The sequence below is a fragment of the Pungitius pungitius genome, chromosome 4 (genome assembly GCF_949316345.1).
Source record: "Pungitius pungitius chromosome 4, fPunPun2.1, whole genome shotgun sequence".
NCBI lineage: Eukaryota > Metazoa > Chordata > Actinopteri > Perciformes > Gasterosteidae > Pungitius > Pungitius pungitius.
Window position 1 is genome coordinate 24,400,718 of NC_084903.1, and position 15,376 is coordinate 24,416,093.

General features: G+C 43.9%; 1 protein-coding gene across 1 annotated transcript in view; it reads right to left on the bottom strand.

Moving 5' to 3' along the window:
* The window catches only part of LOC134127299 (scavenger receptor cysteine-rich type 1 protein M130-like), a gene marked incomplete at both ends in the record, with an annotated part of 21,551 nt that extends 8,296 nt beyond the window's left edge, over positions 1-13,255 (bottom strand). Inside the window, 2 exons of the mRNA XM_062561731.1 lie at positions 6,960-6,982; positions 13,210-13,255. Of these exons, the coding sequence (XP_062417715.1) occupies positions 6,960-6,982; positions 13,210-13,255 (69 nt within the window). The remainder of the gene's footprint in view (positions 1-6,959; positions 6,983-13,209) is intronic.
* Positions 13,256-15,376: the final 2,121 nt, after the last annotated feature.

Sequence of the window (15,376 nt, forward strand, 5' to 3'; positions counted from 1 at the left end):
CGACCAGAGATGTTCCTATGAGATGGATGGTATCAGTAAGTAGCTGTAACAGCATCAGCTGCAGCTACTTCCTGCTTCTACTTTAACTGATCCAATCACAGGATGTTTTTCGTCTTTTTGGCACTAAAAATGTAACATGATAAAAAGTCTTAAACTACAATATGGACATTTATTTGTGGGGATAAAGAGGAACCACTGTGAGTGCTATGATGTGTTAAAATGAGTTTATATGTTACTGGTGAATAAATATCTCAATATTAAAAAGCAAAAAAAAAGTTTGAATTCTGAGACTCTAAAAAAATCCCTTTAAATGCTGTAAAACATTGAGGTACGAGGCTGAAAGCACATGCACGTGATGTGTCCCTGTGTGTGGACAGTGCACGTGTCTCACGGTGACACAGTGAGGATAAACTACTCTAGAGGAGGCTTTTGTGAAGGCCTCACTGCCCGACACGGGAAAGTCAAATCATGTGTTTTTGTCTTCCTCGGGTTGCCGTAGGCCGATCTGCTTCATTCCACCACTCGCCTGAGTCGTCTGATCTCACTGAATACGACCAAGTGACAGCTTCCCCACACACTCACTACACTAAATGTCCATGCTCCATGTTTCTGATTGGCTGCCAACATTGACTAGAGTAATTTGCATGTCATTTTTAAATCTTTTACTTAAATGTATCATTATATATACTTTATTATACACTTTCTAAGACACTCTTGTTTAGCATGGTATGTTTGAGAGAAATATGTATCACTACATTCAGGGTCATCTGCTGATGAAGCTGCAGGAGGTTTTCAGCTCTGAACCCATTGGTCCATGTGACCGTCAATCAGCTGATCAACATCTCTGTGAGCTCATCCAGCCTCCTTCCTGTGTGAGTGTAGAGCAGGAAAGTACCAGAACAAGATCTAAGAAGAGTTTCTCAATAAAAGTTTAACACATCAACAAATGTTTCTTTATGGAAAACATGTTTGTATTTTGTCTTGTTTCTTTAACATGAAAATAAACTTTTGACATTTCAGTTTGGAATTCTTATTTTTTAGTGGGTTTTAAACATTTATATGTCATTTATATGTACCTTTCTGAATGAAGCAATGAATCCAGAATCATCTTCATCTCATGAAGTGTTCTAAATGAGAAGCTCCCCCATGTTGAAATGACCTCAGCGCCTCCCGTTGGGCCTCTAGATGCAAAGTGGATGGAGCGGCTCGGACTGGAAGCTGGTGGACTTCAGACTCCCCGACGTGGTCCAATATGTTCTAACATGGTCTTATGCTAAAAGAGTGATAATTGTCTGTATTGAAGCAATGTGTGAAAAGCAGGATGATTCCAAAGTGTCCTTTTGCAGCCGTGTAGGAAGGAAGGAGGCGAGTCAACGTGCTTTCACACAAACGCTCAAACAAAGCCACTCTGTCACCTCGACTTTCCTCACTTGCTTTGTGACTTTTCACATGTGCTCCCAGATGGTTTAGTGTTTAGGGTTCCAAGCCTCTCGTGGCCACCTGCCGCTGGGGATGACCTTCGTGTGTGTGAATAAAAACTCAGCGCTTTGACTGCTGGGAGACGCCATCTCCACAGAGCACCGTGATACGGGTTTGTGTGTTTGACCTCCTGCTTGGAAGCAAGAAAAGGACTTTTAGGCCTTTGATCGTTCATCAAGACTAGAAACAAATCCTTCTCTTCTCCCAAACTACTTTTATTGAAACATTCCACAACAATTTGGGTCACAAACAGGACGCGCTGACCGTCCATCAGGCTCTTGGGACGGAGGAAGAGGCCTTTTCCAGGATCACCAGCTGAAGATCCTGCCTCATGTCTCCTTACAAGAGACAAAGGAGACCAAAGGAGTCCTGATTGACGTCACATGTGTCCACAGAAAAATCATTTATGTCTACACACTGAAATTCCAATTATGAAAAAGGGTAAAAAGTACCATAACGGAGACGGATGACTGAGGAAGTGGTTTTTATAGTTTGGGGGAGACGATTATTTTTAGCATTTGGGTATTTTTATTTTCAGTGTTGTACGTGATTCTGGGATATTTCCAATGCGTCATTTCATGTGAAAGTAGATCGGATTGTGTGCGATAAAGATTTCACACGGAACAAATCCCCCGAGATGGTGACGCAGGTCGCTCGACTACGCAGGTAAAATAAGACGTTTGTTATTGAGCAGTATGTGAATTCTACTAAAGTAACTGCACACCGTGGTGACTTCTAAATGCATTGAGTGGGGTTTTTGCAAAGTTGTTCCTTGTATAAAGAAACTACTCCTTACGGTGACGACTGTGTTGTAATAAGATCACCGGTTGGGTCCACGCCACTAAAAGATGGGGCCGCAAAACACACGGACCCCTCGGGTCCAGTTGTGTATAAGATGCAGCAGAAACACGGGGAAACACGTGCAGTGTCTCCCGTACTGGACCAAAGAGTTTGGCTTTCCAGAAAACGGCTCGTTACGTGCCGCTAAACTTCAAATGTTACGAGGGGATTGGGAGGCAAACACATGCCGATCCGCAGCAAGACCCACAACAAGCAGGTCCCACAACACACCACGTGATGGACAGGAGTCGGGGAGGAGGAGGCTGCATGTGAGGGGGAGACGGCATCCATGCTGAGACCAGGGCGCCCAAATGCCCCTTAAAACACGGACTCGCCAAATGGGATAGTAAACATTTCTGATGATTTGCATATAGACAATTATCAGTTAAAGTATTTCAAACATAAACATGTTTATTTCTCATAAACATCTCCTCCAGTTCTTCTTCTGTTGGGCATCACAAGTGCAATATGTCTCTAGGCCTCACTGTGCGGCCTGATCTAGTGGGAGTGCAGTCACGTGGTTGTTTTGAACCTGCAGGGTCTTGCTGTACGGATCGATGCTCAGTTTCCTCAGGCTCCATCTGGTGGTTGTTTGGTGGAAGTACCCGGTCTGCGTCACGTTCACACGTCTGCAGGAGGTGACGCCGGTTACGCCTGAGCACGTGACCTCCATCAGTGTAGATGTCGTAGGACCTGTGGGTACCTGCTGGTTCCCGTGGCTCCTTCTGTGTCTTCATCCACCTTTATTTGTTCATTGAAGGTTCCTGTAAAACATGAAAACACACATCAGCGCAACAGCGCCAACTGTCGGTTGTTCTTCTGCTGAGAACCGGATTAAGCCGGTTCTGCAGGAGCTAGCTTGGATGTAGCCACCGCCGTTTGTAGCGCGCTGCGGCCGCCTAGTGGTGGAACCGGTGCACTGATCCTCAACGCTTTCAACACTTGATGCATGTTTTTCCCTTTCAGGCATCAGTCTGCAAGATAAAAGTGAGAGAAAAGTCAGGTGTATGAAGAAGTGGTTCCCCGCAGAGAGCCTGTTTTACCCCCTCAACCGCCCATTGGCACCTCCATTAACGGGAGCGGTCGCAACGGCGCTCTCGGAATGGCCGGCTAGTTCACCAGCTGACACTGCGGGCAGGACGCGCACCATCGGCGCACATCCGCCCAAATGCCTGGCCAGTGAAATCGGGCCGTTATCCGGTCCATAGTTTTGTCACTCCCCATGTGGCCCGCCATTGGGTTATAGTCTCTTAAGAGCATAATATTATCAATATCAATTGTCATTACTGACAGAAATAAACACAATACTTGGGATTAAAGTCAAATATTTTATTATGCAACATGTCTAAATTCCTTTAAGACAAAATTAAAAAAGTAAATCACAAAGTACAAATTTAAGTAAAATCCTTAAAATGTAAAAAGCAAAACAAATTATTTTAGAAAAGGCAATATTCTTAATTAAAACAAATTGTATATTAATTGATTACTAAAGTAAGTGCATTTATAAAGAATAAAAAACAAAATTGTGATGAAAGCTTTAAGTGTAACCCTGTAATAAGAAAGAAAAGTAAAAAGTACAAACTGAAGTATTAATCATGAAAAAGCAAAGTTATTTTCTCAAAAAAACATTTAGGCAAAATCCTTAAGGACAGACATTCCATCACATCTGTTGATGACACCAGCAGGTTCTCATCATTGACTTTCATTGTACAGAAGGTAGAAGATGGATGTCAATGGTTCATGTCTGTCTGATTTAATGCATCACATTCACATTGTTCCTCATAGTCTTTGGTTTCTAAGGCTGCTTGGACTCTGCTAAACCTGATCTCAGGTCTACTTTATTCAACTTTATACCTGTGAGGTGTTTTAGAGCAGGAACCAATGGGCTTTGAGCTGAGAGCCACAGACAGGAAGTCAGAAGGTATGAAGAGAGAGGAAGAAACACAGGCTCTAATAAAGTCACATGATATTCCAGCCTTCTTGTTGGAAGCAAACATGCGTATGAAAGTGAGCTGATGCTGGTTGTGTGTTACAAATCCATCTGGATGTGAGAGGAGCTCCTTGGAGGAGCTACTCTGCTCCCTGAGCTCCTTCTTCTTCAGCTGCAGGAACACCCAGGTGATGATGATCCAGCTCAAAGTCCTCCCGTCTGCCCAGCTTCCGCCCCCTGGTGGTCTGGAGAGACATGACAGCACCTGTCTTCAGTTGACTAGTCACAGAGCTTCATGTGGTCCAACAGACGTGTGTCCGTACCTTACAGTAGAAGTAAAGGCCAACGTTCACCACCAGCAGCATCAGAGGCAGGAGGACCGCTTTGATGATGAGAGGTGTTGGATCTGCTCACACACATGGAGAGTGATCACATGACACCATGAGTCCACCAGCTCCCATGGAACCAAACACTGAATTACTCTCTGTTTACTTCATATTCACTGATTGAACTGTTCATCTGCTTTATGGTCTATTAGAGACCTGTCAATCAGTGTGTAGCCCCGCCCTAAAGCATCACCTGCTTTATGGTCTATTAGAGACCTGTCAATCAGTGTGTAGCCCCGCCCTAAAGCATCACCTGTGTTATGGTCTATTAGAGACCTGTCAATCAGTGTGTAGCCCAGCCCTGAAGCATCCCCTGCTTTATGGTCTGTTTGACTCTAAATGGACCATAATTTACTAAATAAACATTATGCTGTATTGAAGACTTGAAACTAGAGACCATAAACTCATGTTAGCTTCAGTTCTCAGAGGACCACGGTTACCATGGTAACCAAACCACTCTGTCTTAGAGCATATTGTTAGCTGACCCTTTATAGCTGTTGTTTAGGTTTGGTTACTCTTTGACATGTGTAACACAATGACAGGAGTCAAAGTCCTTCCAGAAACATCTTGCATGGACTCTGTGGTCAGCTGATCATCTTCAGTCCGTTTGGACCAATCATCTTCCACTAAGCTGCATGTGAACAGTCAGCTTACCTTCCACAGAGACAGAGAGCAGACGGCTCTCAGAGGAGAAGTTATGAGAAAAAACATAGAGGTGATAAACACATCTGTAGCTTCCTTGGTGGGCGGGCTCTGCAGCAGGAAACAGGAAGTGGGCAGAGTGATTGACAGCTGGCTCGGTGTAGTTGTGTGCTGAGGTGAAGGAGAGGAAGGAGAGCTGGAAGGAGCCTCCTGGGTACTGTGGCTGGATGGAGCAGCAGATGGTGAAGGTGGAGCCCCTGAGCACCTGAGCCCCCTGCTGCTGGGCCTCGGAGACCCCGTACATGGAGGAGGACACAGAGATGATTGGCTGAAGCAGCAGGTCTGTAACAGAGAGATGAAGACAGGTCATGTTTACCCTTCATTAAAAGAGACGGAGCCTCAATAAGGAAGTGATGTCACAGACAGACAGACAGTACATAGATGATGTCACTGATGGACTCACCTGAGCAGGTGAGATCCACGATGGAGGAAGAGGAATGTGAACTTAAACACTCCCTCAGAGCAGATCCAGACTGAACACAGTCAGAGTCAATCCACCACACAGATCTCTGTGAGGACTCCTCTCTGTCTCTGGTAGAAACAGCAGAGCCACAGTCCAGATCTCTACAGAGAACATCTGCTTCCTTCAGGTTCATTCCATAGTAACCTACTGGTCTCCATTCTCCTTGATGTTTCACCTCCAGGGTTCCTTCACAGCGACTGGCTCCTCCCACCAACCTCACAGGTTCTGAACAGAAACAAGAGAGTCGTCAGTAGAAGAACAAAGTGAGTTTCAGTAGAACAGAAATGAAGCAGATCAAAGCTGCAGCTCCTCTTCTACCTGAGCAGGTGAGTCCAACAGCTTTACCAGGTGAGCAGGTGTTTCTCTCTGAGCCTGAGCTTCTACAGTCCAGGAGAGCAGACTCATGGCCTCCACACTGGAACCCTTTGGTCCACATTGGAGCCTCCACTTCTCCATAGAGCGCCCCCTGGAGGACTGAAGGAGCCCCACAGCCAAGCTCCCTACAGACCACCTCTGCATCCTGCTGGTCAAAGTCCTCTTCACACACTGAGGACCACTGGTTAGACTGGTTAGACCTCACCTCCAGTCTGCCTGAGCACAGACCAGACCCACCCACCAGCCTGATGGAGTCTGGAGAGAAGACAGAAGATGAGAGACACATTAAAGACATCACACACTAAATAAAGAGGGTGTGTCCATGAAGATAGAGAGCTCTGATTGGTCCACAGGTCTCATCTATAAAACACAGCGTAGGATCCACACTAGATGTTTGCATACGTTCAAAGGAGGAAGTTCACGTGTGTCAAAAATATTCAGATTAATTGAGCTTTTTTTAACCCCTTCCTCTGTCCATCAGGACCATGACGTCCCGGCGTAGAAACAGCTTCTTCACCTCATCAGTGTGTCTCATGAACCAAGTGTGAGTCCCTCACTGACCCAGACACTACATCCCACATTCACACGTCGTCCACCATAGAACCTTTGGATCCTAAATCCACCACTAGAAGCAACATCTCTTCCAAGTTGGCTTTTCCTTTGGCCCGTGTTCAAAGGAGTGAGGAGTCCTCACTTTAAATCCAAGCACACTGGTGTTTTACAGGCTACACAACTCCACTCGGTGGGAGAAGCGCACACTGAACCCCTGAACCCAACTACACACATGCACTTCCTGGAGTCTGGTGCCTCGTAGCGCGCATACAGAGCCAACATAACCCTTCACCACCATCATCTACAGCCCCTATTTACATTCTGTTGTTACCAAGCAGGGAGTTCAGGTTCACTTTGTTCACCTGTTCACCACCTGGACATCACAGCTGGAATGCAGCTGGAAGCATTGAAGCGTTGAAAAGTACACAAACTGATGAACTAAAAACATCCGAACTCAACACTGATGATGAATTGAGAGGCTGCAACTTGTCATGAGAAGTTCTGTAGTGGAAAGCCGGTTTATTGGAGCCACTTTTACTGATAACTTGTGTTTAATAATCATGAGACGGCTCCCACACGTCTGCACTAGTTGTGATTTGATTTCACAGGTTGAACTTTACACACAACGTCTTTTAAAGATAATAATAAACAAGTGAATTACAGCCACAATATCAGCCTGGTTCCTTATTGCTTAAAAGACACTAAAGTATGATCCAGGTCTCCAAAGCGTTGCCTCCAGGAGCAGAACTGGGCCCACATTCAAACCTCTATGAGCACAAAGTCAGCCTCACACTGTGATGTGCACAACACCAGACACACGTGTGTACATCACACACAGAAGTACTTGATGATGTCACTTCCTGCAGCACTGACTGGCTCATCACCACACGTGTGTTACACACGGTCACACACAGCCGCCTCATGGTAGACCATCAGGTTTCAGCAGCATGAGATGCAGCAGGTGAGTTCACCTGTTCAACCAAGATGGAGGAGGAGAAGATCAAAGACAAACAGGATCAAATGTAACCAATGAAATGTGTCCATCTCTTGTGGACCATGTTGTGAACACGGATTCACGTGCAGCTTTTCCTGCTTCGTGTTTTCAGCTTTTCTTTAGATGTTCATTTTCTTTTCTTGTTTTTTGTACTAAGATCCAATGTTTGTGTGATGCATGAACACTAAACATGTTGTTGTTTCATTGTGCGTCTGCATGTTGACTTGTTGACTAATTTGAGGATGTGGATGAAAACAATCTCTATTTCCATCAGTGTGCAGTATTGGTCTGGTGTGGTGTGTGATGGAAGTGTGTTTAGTGTTGTACAAAGTGTGAGCACACGTTGTGCGTTTAGTGGTGTAAATGTGGGCCATGTTTTGCACTTTGTGTACTTCACTGCCTCCAATCACTGAGAAGTAGAAGTACTAAAAGGGTTTGCAGTGTGTAACTGGTACAAACAGAATAAAGCCTGATGCAACGTGTGTGTTTCATGTGGTGACTAAACATGGTTTTGATGAATGATCATTAAAATGTTGATAAATGTGTAGTGTTTCATTCTGCAAAGGACTGGAGGTGTTTGGATATTTGTGTGTTCTGTCTTTAAAACTAAACCATCAAAATCGTGCTTTTGCAAACGAGAAAAACTTAAAACCCAGCTCATGTGTGTTGGTCCACTGCGTTCTTGTGTTAGTCAGTAACTTTAGAATTATGACAGTTTTTAACACACAAAAAGTGCACAACGTTCCCTTGATGCACCAATCGCTGGACCCAGTTTGGCCCGACTTCACACTCCCGTATCCGCATTAGACGGATTGTCCTTCTTCACACTGTGATGTCAACTACACATCACCCTGCTGTCTGCACACTGCACACAACGTTCAGTTGTTGCACACACGTCTCAAGTGAAATCTCAACATCAAGCAGCAACACACAAATGTTCAAAGCAGGTTCAGCATCTTGTGTGTGAGGTTTAGAGAAAGCTGTGAGAAGGTGATGGAAGGCTTAGTCTCTGATGATATATCATGAATATTCACATATATGGATCTCTGTGTCTACGTTGTAGTCGGTGGACGTGAACATGTTTCTTCCTCCAAAGTGGGTCGTGACAGAAACACTTTAAGAACCACTGATTTCATCTAAAGACCTTTGTGATGAAAAGATATCCAGAGCTTCACGTTTGATGGAATGTTGTAACATCCATTAAACGACATTCTCCATCATTCAAGCAAATATTACTGTGTTACTAACAGATTATATTCAGCAGCCCGACTCACGGATTTGGGGGTTTTGCATTTGGAATGAAGAAATGTCTCTATAGCGCCCCCTAGAAATTGGACCACTTAGTACCACAGTAGGACAGTTTCCCCCCCGATGCCCGACTGACTTGAAATTCACCAAGTTCACCTGTTCTCTAGAACATGTTCTACAAAAAGGTCCATCATGGCGTTTAAATGCTTCTACTTAGATTTTACGCCATTTAGAATTTAGATAAAAACACACTTTTGCCAACTCCTCCTAAACGCTGATTCTGATACTCACAAGAGTTTCTTTTGATGATTATTGGTTCAATGTCATCAGAAATCATATAAACTTGTTGATATCTTGTTTTCATAAGTTAGGACCAATGAGCTTCTAAGGGACGTGGTTTAATAAGTCAACACACTTAACTTCCAAATGACCACCATCTTCGTAGCATATGTAAATATTGCCCCCTAAACTGGCCCTAATGATCAAACATGATCTAATCTGCTCCGTATGTCTCTTATGCCACGACGTCCTTAACCTGTACACATCCATGTGATCATTTTAATCCTGGTCATAGCGCCACCTAGTGGCAATGAGAAGTTACCTGTTGTTTTCCCTGCTCCTCACACATCAACCTGATCCCTCTCTAATGCTGTCAGACCTAAAAGAGACACGAGACCTTGATGACGTTAAAGATAAAGTTTTCAAAGCGTCGTTCCCGGCATCGCTCCATGTGGTTAACGACGACTGACTCACGGACGCTTTGTCCTCGGCCGCGTTTGTAGCCGTCCGGTGCCCCGACCTGAGTGAAGTAGTGAGGACCTGTCCATCACTGCTAGAAGCTTCAATCATGGTTGATACTTGATTTGAGGCTGGAGATGGTTTATATCTTCAACAAGTGAAAGGTGCTCATAGTTATGGCTCACAGGTACAGACAGATTCAAGGTGTGTAGTGAGGGAGGGACTGGACCAACACACAGGAAGTACATGACACAGAGATGATGTCACTGATGGACTTACCTGAGCAGGTGAGATCCACGGTGGAGGAAGAGGAATCTGATATTAAACACTCCCTCAGAGCAGATCCAGAATGAAGACACTCAGAGTCAATCCACCACACAGATCTCTGTGAGGACTCCTCTCTGTGTCTGATAGAAACAGCAGAGCCACAGTCCAGATCTCTACAGAGAACATCTGCGTCCTTCAGGGTCCATATAGAGCCACTTCCTGGTCTCCATTCTCCTTGATGTTTCACCTCCAGTGGTCCTTCACAGCGACTGGCTCCTCCCACCAACCTCACTGATCAGAAACAAGTCATCAGTAAATAAATACATTTCATTTAACGTTGACCTCTGACTCCTCTTCATTGGATCTTTACTTCTCTCTTCTGTCTCTAGTTACCTGTTGATGTGGGATTTCCTTCAGCCTGGAGTTCTGGAACCATAAACAGTGAATGTCATTAAAGTCCTGAGTATGTGATTGAGCTTGTGTACAACTTTCATCAGTTGTTACATTACAGTTTTTCTCGATTCTTTACACACAAATCCTGGTACTTGACACACAATGAGCACAACATGTAACTCATGCATCAACCCCCTGAACCAATTCTGCTAAACTACAAGCACAATTCTTGCTTTACACTCAATTTGCAGTTCTAAAACACACTTTTTTCAAAGCACTACACACAATTCTCTGCATTCTCTGCACAATTTTCATGAAGAAAATGTTGTTTTCACAAGAAAAACACTGTCATTCAAAATTCTAAAGTCCATTGCTCTACTAAGCACACTGACTCGTCACATGGGAGAACACCTGTCACACAGGGTTACAATTAGGAACCAGAGCTTCAGCATAAAAGGGCAACAGGTGAGCTCTTCTGTTTTGGAGCAATGGATGACAACATTAGAAACAGAGCCAGAGGAGTGAGAGTAAGAGGAGGAGGACGAGGAGGACGAGGAAGACCAAGGACCGTAAACTCTGATGAGATCTGAGTCACTTTGGTTGACCAAAGCTATGGAGGAATTCTTCTCTGCCTGGAGATGGAAAGTGTTTGACTGAAGACCCCAAACGCACACCCCCCTTCTCTAAGCCAGTGTTTCTCAACTGGTGGGTTCGTGACCCACCAGTTGGTCGCGGGCCTTTGCATGGGTTTGTCATTTGAGAACAAAATACCATTTTGAGAAGAAAATGACATTGTTTTGAATGTCAAGTTTCATTTTGCAGGAGTATTGAGGGGTTTTGCCTATTGTGTGTGTGTTTTTAGATTTGTGTGTAGAGTTCTGAGAGTATGAGGCTTTAAGAAAATGTGTCTAAACAATCGAGAAAAACTGTAATGCACAACTACGTGAACAGAATGACACACACACACACACACACACACACTCACACACACACATACACACACACACATACACACACACACACGCACACACGCAGTTTTGGGAAAGTTCACTTTCTACATGAACTAGTTCAAAGTTCAGTTCACACATTTTAAAATAAACTAGTTCAGTTCATAGTTCAAACTTAAATATTTGAACTAAGTTCACAGTTTAAACTAGTTCAGTTTTTTTCCCATGTTGCTGCAAACTATTATTTTTCTAAATTATTGCCACAGCCCAGAACCACAGACAGTAATTATTTGATCAGTTTTAACACTGAAGCTGCATCAGATTTCATCTTCATATCCAGTTTTGAATCCTTATCCAACCAGGGTTCACATCAGCATTGAGGGGACATTGCTGCTTTAATGTTGCTTTAATTCACTCCACACTAGCAGCAGCTGCAGCGTTCCCCCCTACAGTACATTCTCAAACACATGCTGCTTCAATGGTCTTTTTAAAATAAGAAATAAAAACACGACAGTTATCATTAAGGTGTAAATGTTTATAAAGAAAGGTCAGATTCCTCCATCCTCACCGACCTTGTCAGTAACTTCATAAAACTCATTTAAATTATTATACGCCGTCTCTTTGTTACACGCAGCTGTCGCCTCCATGCATTTCATTTTGATGACGCTGTCCCCCCCCCCCCCCCCCTCGCTCTCTTTGCTAAGTTACGAATGACGCAAGCGCGTAAGTGCGAGCCCCAAATCCTCATTGAAAATGCATCGAAGGCTCGATTTTCGAAAAGAAAAGTTTTAACATGAGAGTGAACGGGAGGATGCTTGGGCGCGCCACCATTTGAAACGTGACCTGAATCTGACGAATCTGATTGGACAATGACAGATAAAATGTCTAGAACACTGAAAACTACTTTTGCTGTGATAGAATTTGTTGAACCCCCCCTCTTTCTCCCAGTTGGTGGGACGTTGCCCAAATCGCCCCCATTACAGCATCCGCCCCTGGTCCAAAGGTAAAAAGACATGAGGACACGTCCCAACATGTCCTCCTCCCACCGTGACACACAACAACAAAAAACAACAACACGCATTGTGTGTCCTTCAGTATGACATACACACACACACAGAGACACACACACACTCACAGAGACACACACACACTCACACACACACAGCGACCAACAATAAAAACACACACTGCTGAACATGAAGGCCTTCATTCAGACACATTGATCCATTCAATATGAAGCTATAAATAGATTATTGGTACATAGAATCCACCCGTCGTCTTATTGGTGAAAACATCGACCACAGCGTGTAAAACGGGTCTAAAATCAGTGACGTCATTTTGACTTTGAATTTGGCGGCGATTCCGTTTCCAACGTAGCTGGTGAAGTGACGTCATGTGTGGATTTTAATTGGTCCATGTTTGATACGTAACGTAGAGGATTACTGCCATCACCTGTTTACGCTTAAAGGCACAGCAGAGTTGTGCTTTTTGACGAACATGTTGAAATGTTCAGGTTCAAAGTGCTCAAAAACTCACCTGAACTTTAGTGGACGTATATGCTGACATTTACACTATTAAACAAGTAACTGTAATACAGACCATGACTGAAGTGTGTGTGTTCAGGACAAATGTGAAAATATAAGAAACCACTTGACTTGAGATGATGCCTGAATCCACACTGATTAGAGAAGGATGACTTCATAGAAACAGCATCAATTTAACTTGAATGTTCAGGACACGTCGTCACGTTTATGAACAAGAGCAGACTTTAGTGTTGTTTGATTCCAACACGCGGCTGGTAGAGGACATACAGTCAATAATGATGTGTCTGTTTGTCTTAAATGTCCATCAGAAAGACCTGAATGAAGCTCATCGTCTCTGAAGCAGAGTCCTACCTGAGCTCCATAGCAACAGCAGCAGCATCAACAGGTGATCCATGACGACCAGGTAGACGTCTGTCTCTCTGCGCCTGTCTCTCTGCGTCTGTCTCTCTGCGCCTGTCTCTCTGCGTCTGTCTCTCTGCGTCTGTCTCTCTGCGTCTGTCTCTGTGCGTCTGTCTCTGTGCGTCTGTCTCTCTGCGTCTGTCTCTGTGCGTCTGTCTCTCTGCGTCTCTCTGATGGTCTCGTGTTGTGTCCTCAGTTTATCTCCTCATACCAGAAGAGGAGGAGCTTTGCTGATACTGGTCTTTAGTTTTTAGATCTTATTCACACGCCTCTTATGCGTTTCTGTCAAACTGATTATTTGCCCTATATTATTATTATAGGACTGTTTCCACGACAACCAGAGATGTTCCTATGAGATTAATGCCATTAGTCCCCCCTTTCTCTCTCTCTCTATATAGAGATATTGATGTTTTTATATAGATATATCAACGAGACTTCATTATATTTCAATAAATATCATATTTCTCACATTTGAGTTGAGGTCCATGTGAGAGCTGGAGGTGGACCACGGTCTCACTAGCTGCAGGGATGGAGAGGAGAGGCCTTGGTTTGCAGCTGAAGTAGCAGCGCCCTGTTCTACAAGAAGGCCCCACTAACAGTGAGCTGATGAGTTCCTTTAGTGAGGATTCACTCTAAATAAGAGTTCATCCTCATGAAGACAAAGGAAGACACCCTGGGACCAGAAAGAAGGACAAGAGGAGCAAGTAGTAGGACTCAAAGACATCTAAAGGCCTCACTGAGCTTGTGTGGAAGACACTAAGAACCCAAGTAGTGATTTGACCTCAACAGGGTCCCCACCACAGGGTCACTAATGGTTGTGCTTCATGTGTTTAGTTCACACAGATCTCATGGGATGTATTAATCACCTCCTCTTCTTCTGTCCATCTGCTTATTGTTCATAGTTAGATGTGGAGATGTTGAGGATGGTCTGCAGGCTTCATGATGGTGAACATGAAGGAAGGAGGGAATGGAACCTGATTCCTTCATCTCACAAGCTAATGAGCACAATCGGACCCTGATGCACAGAAACACTGTTATAATGGAGTAAATGACATTACAGAGCACAGATGCTGGGCTCTCCATCACATGACCAAAGCACTAGAACATGAGGTGGAACAGGGAACACGTGTTGATGGGTCACTTTGCTGCTGTTTCCCTACTGATCAACATCAGAGTCCTTCTTAGCTTGTGTTACTTTACTAATGAAGAGAAGGACTTTTGTGTTTCACAACCTGAACTGCAGTTCTGTGAAACTGATCATATCTCGTTTTACCAGAAGCTGCTGAACGCCTAAAGATTAGAGGCCCGTTTCCATGACGACCAGAGATGTTCCTATGACATGGATGGTATCAGTAAGTAGCTGTAACAGCATCAGCTGCAGCTACTTCCTGCTTCTACTTTAACTGATCCAATCACAGGATGTTTTTCGTCTTTTTGGCACAAAAAATGTAACATGATAAAAAGTCTTAAACTACTATATGGACATTTATTTGTGGGGATAAAGAGGAACCACAGTGAGTGCTGTGATGTGTTAAAATTAGTTTATATGTTACTGATGAATAAATATCTCAATATTAAACAGCAAAAAAGAGTTTGTTTCTAAAAAAAATCCCTTTAAATGCTGTAAAACATTGAGGCACGAGGCAGAAAGCACATGCACGTGATGTGTCCCTGTGTGTGGACAGTGCACGTGTCTCACGGTGACACAGTGAGGATAAACTACTCTAGAGGAGGCTTTTGTGAAGGCCTCACTGCCCGACACGGGAAAGTCAAATCATGTGTTTTTGTCTTCCTCGGGTTGCCGTAGGCCGATCTGCTTCATTCCACCACTCGCCTGAGTCGTCTGATCTCACTGAATACGACCAAGTGACAGCTTCCCCACACACTCACTACACTAAATGTCCATGCTCCATGTTTCTGATTGGCCGCAAACATTGACTACAGTCATTTTTAAATCTTTTACTTAAATGTATCATTATATATGCTTTATTATACACTATAAGACACTCTTGTTTGGCATAGTTTAATATAAACTGTATCACTATATTCAGGGTCATCTGCTGAATCTGTTTGATGTGTTTGTTGCTATGGTAACATTAGCATCAAAGAAATTGTTGGA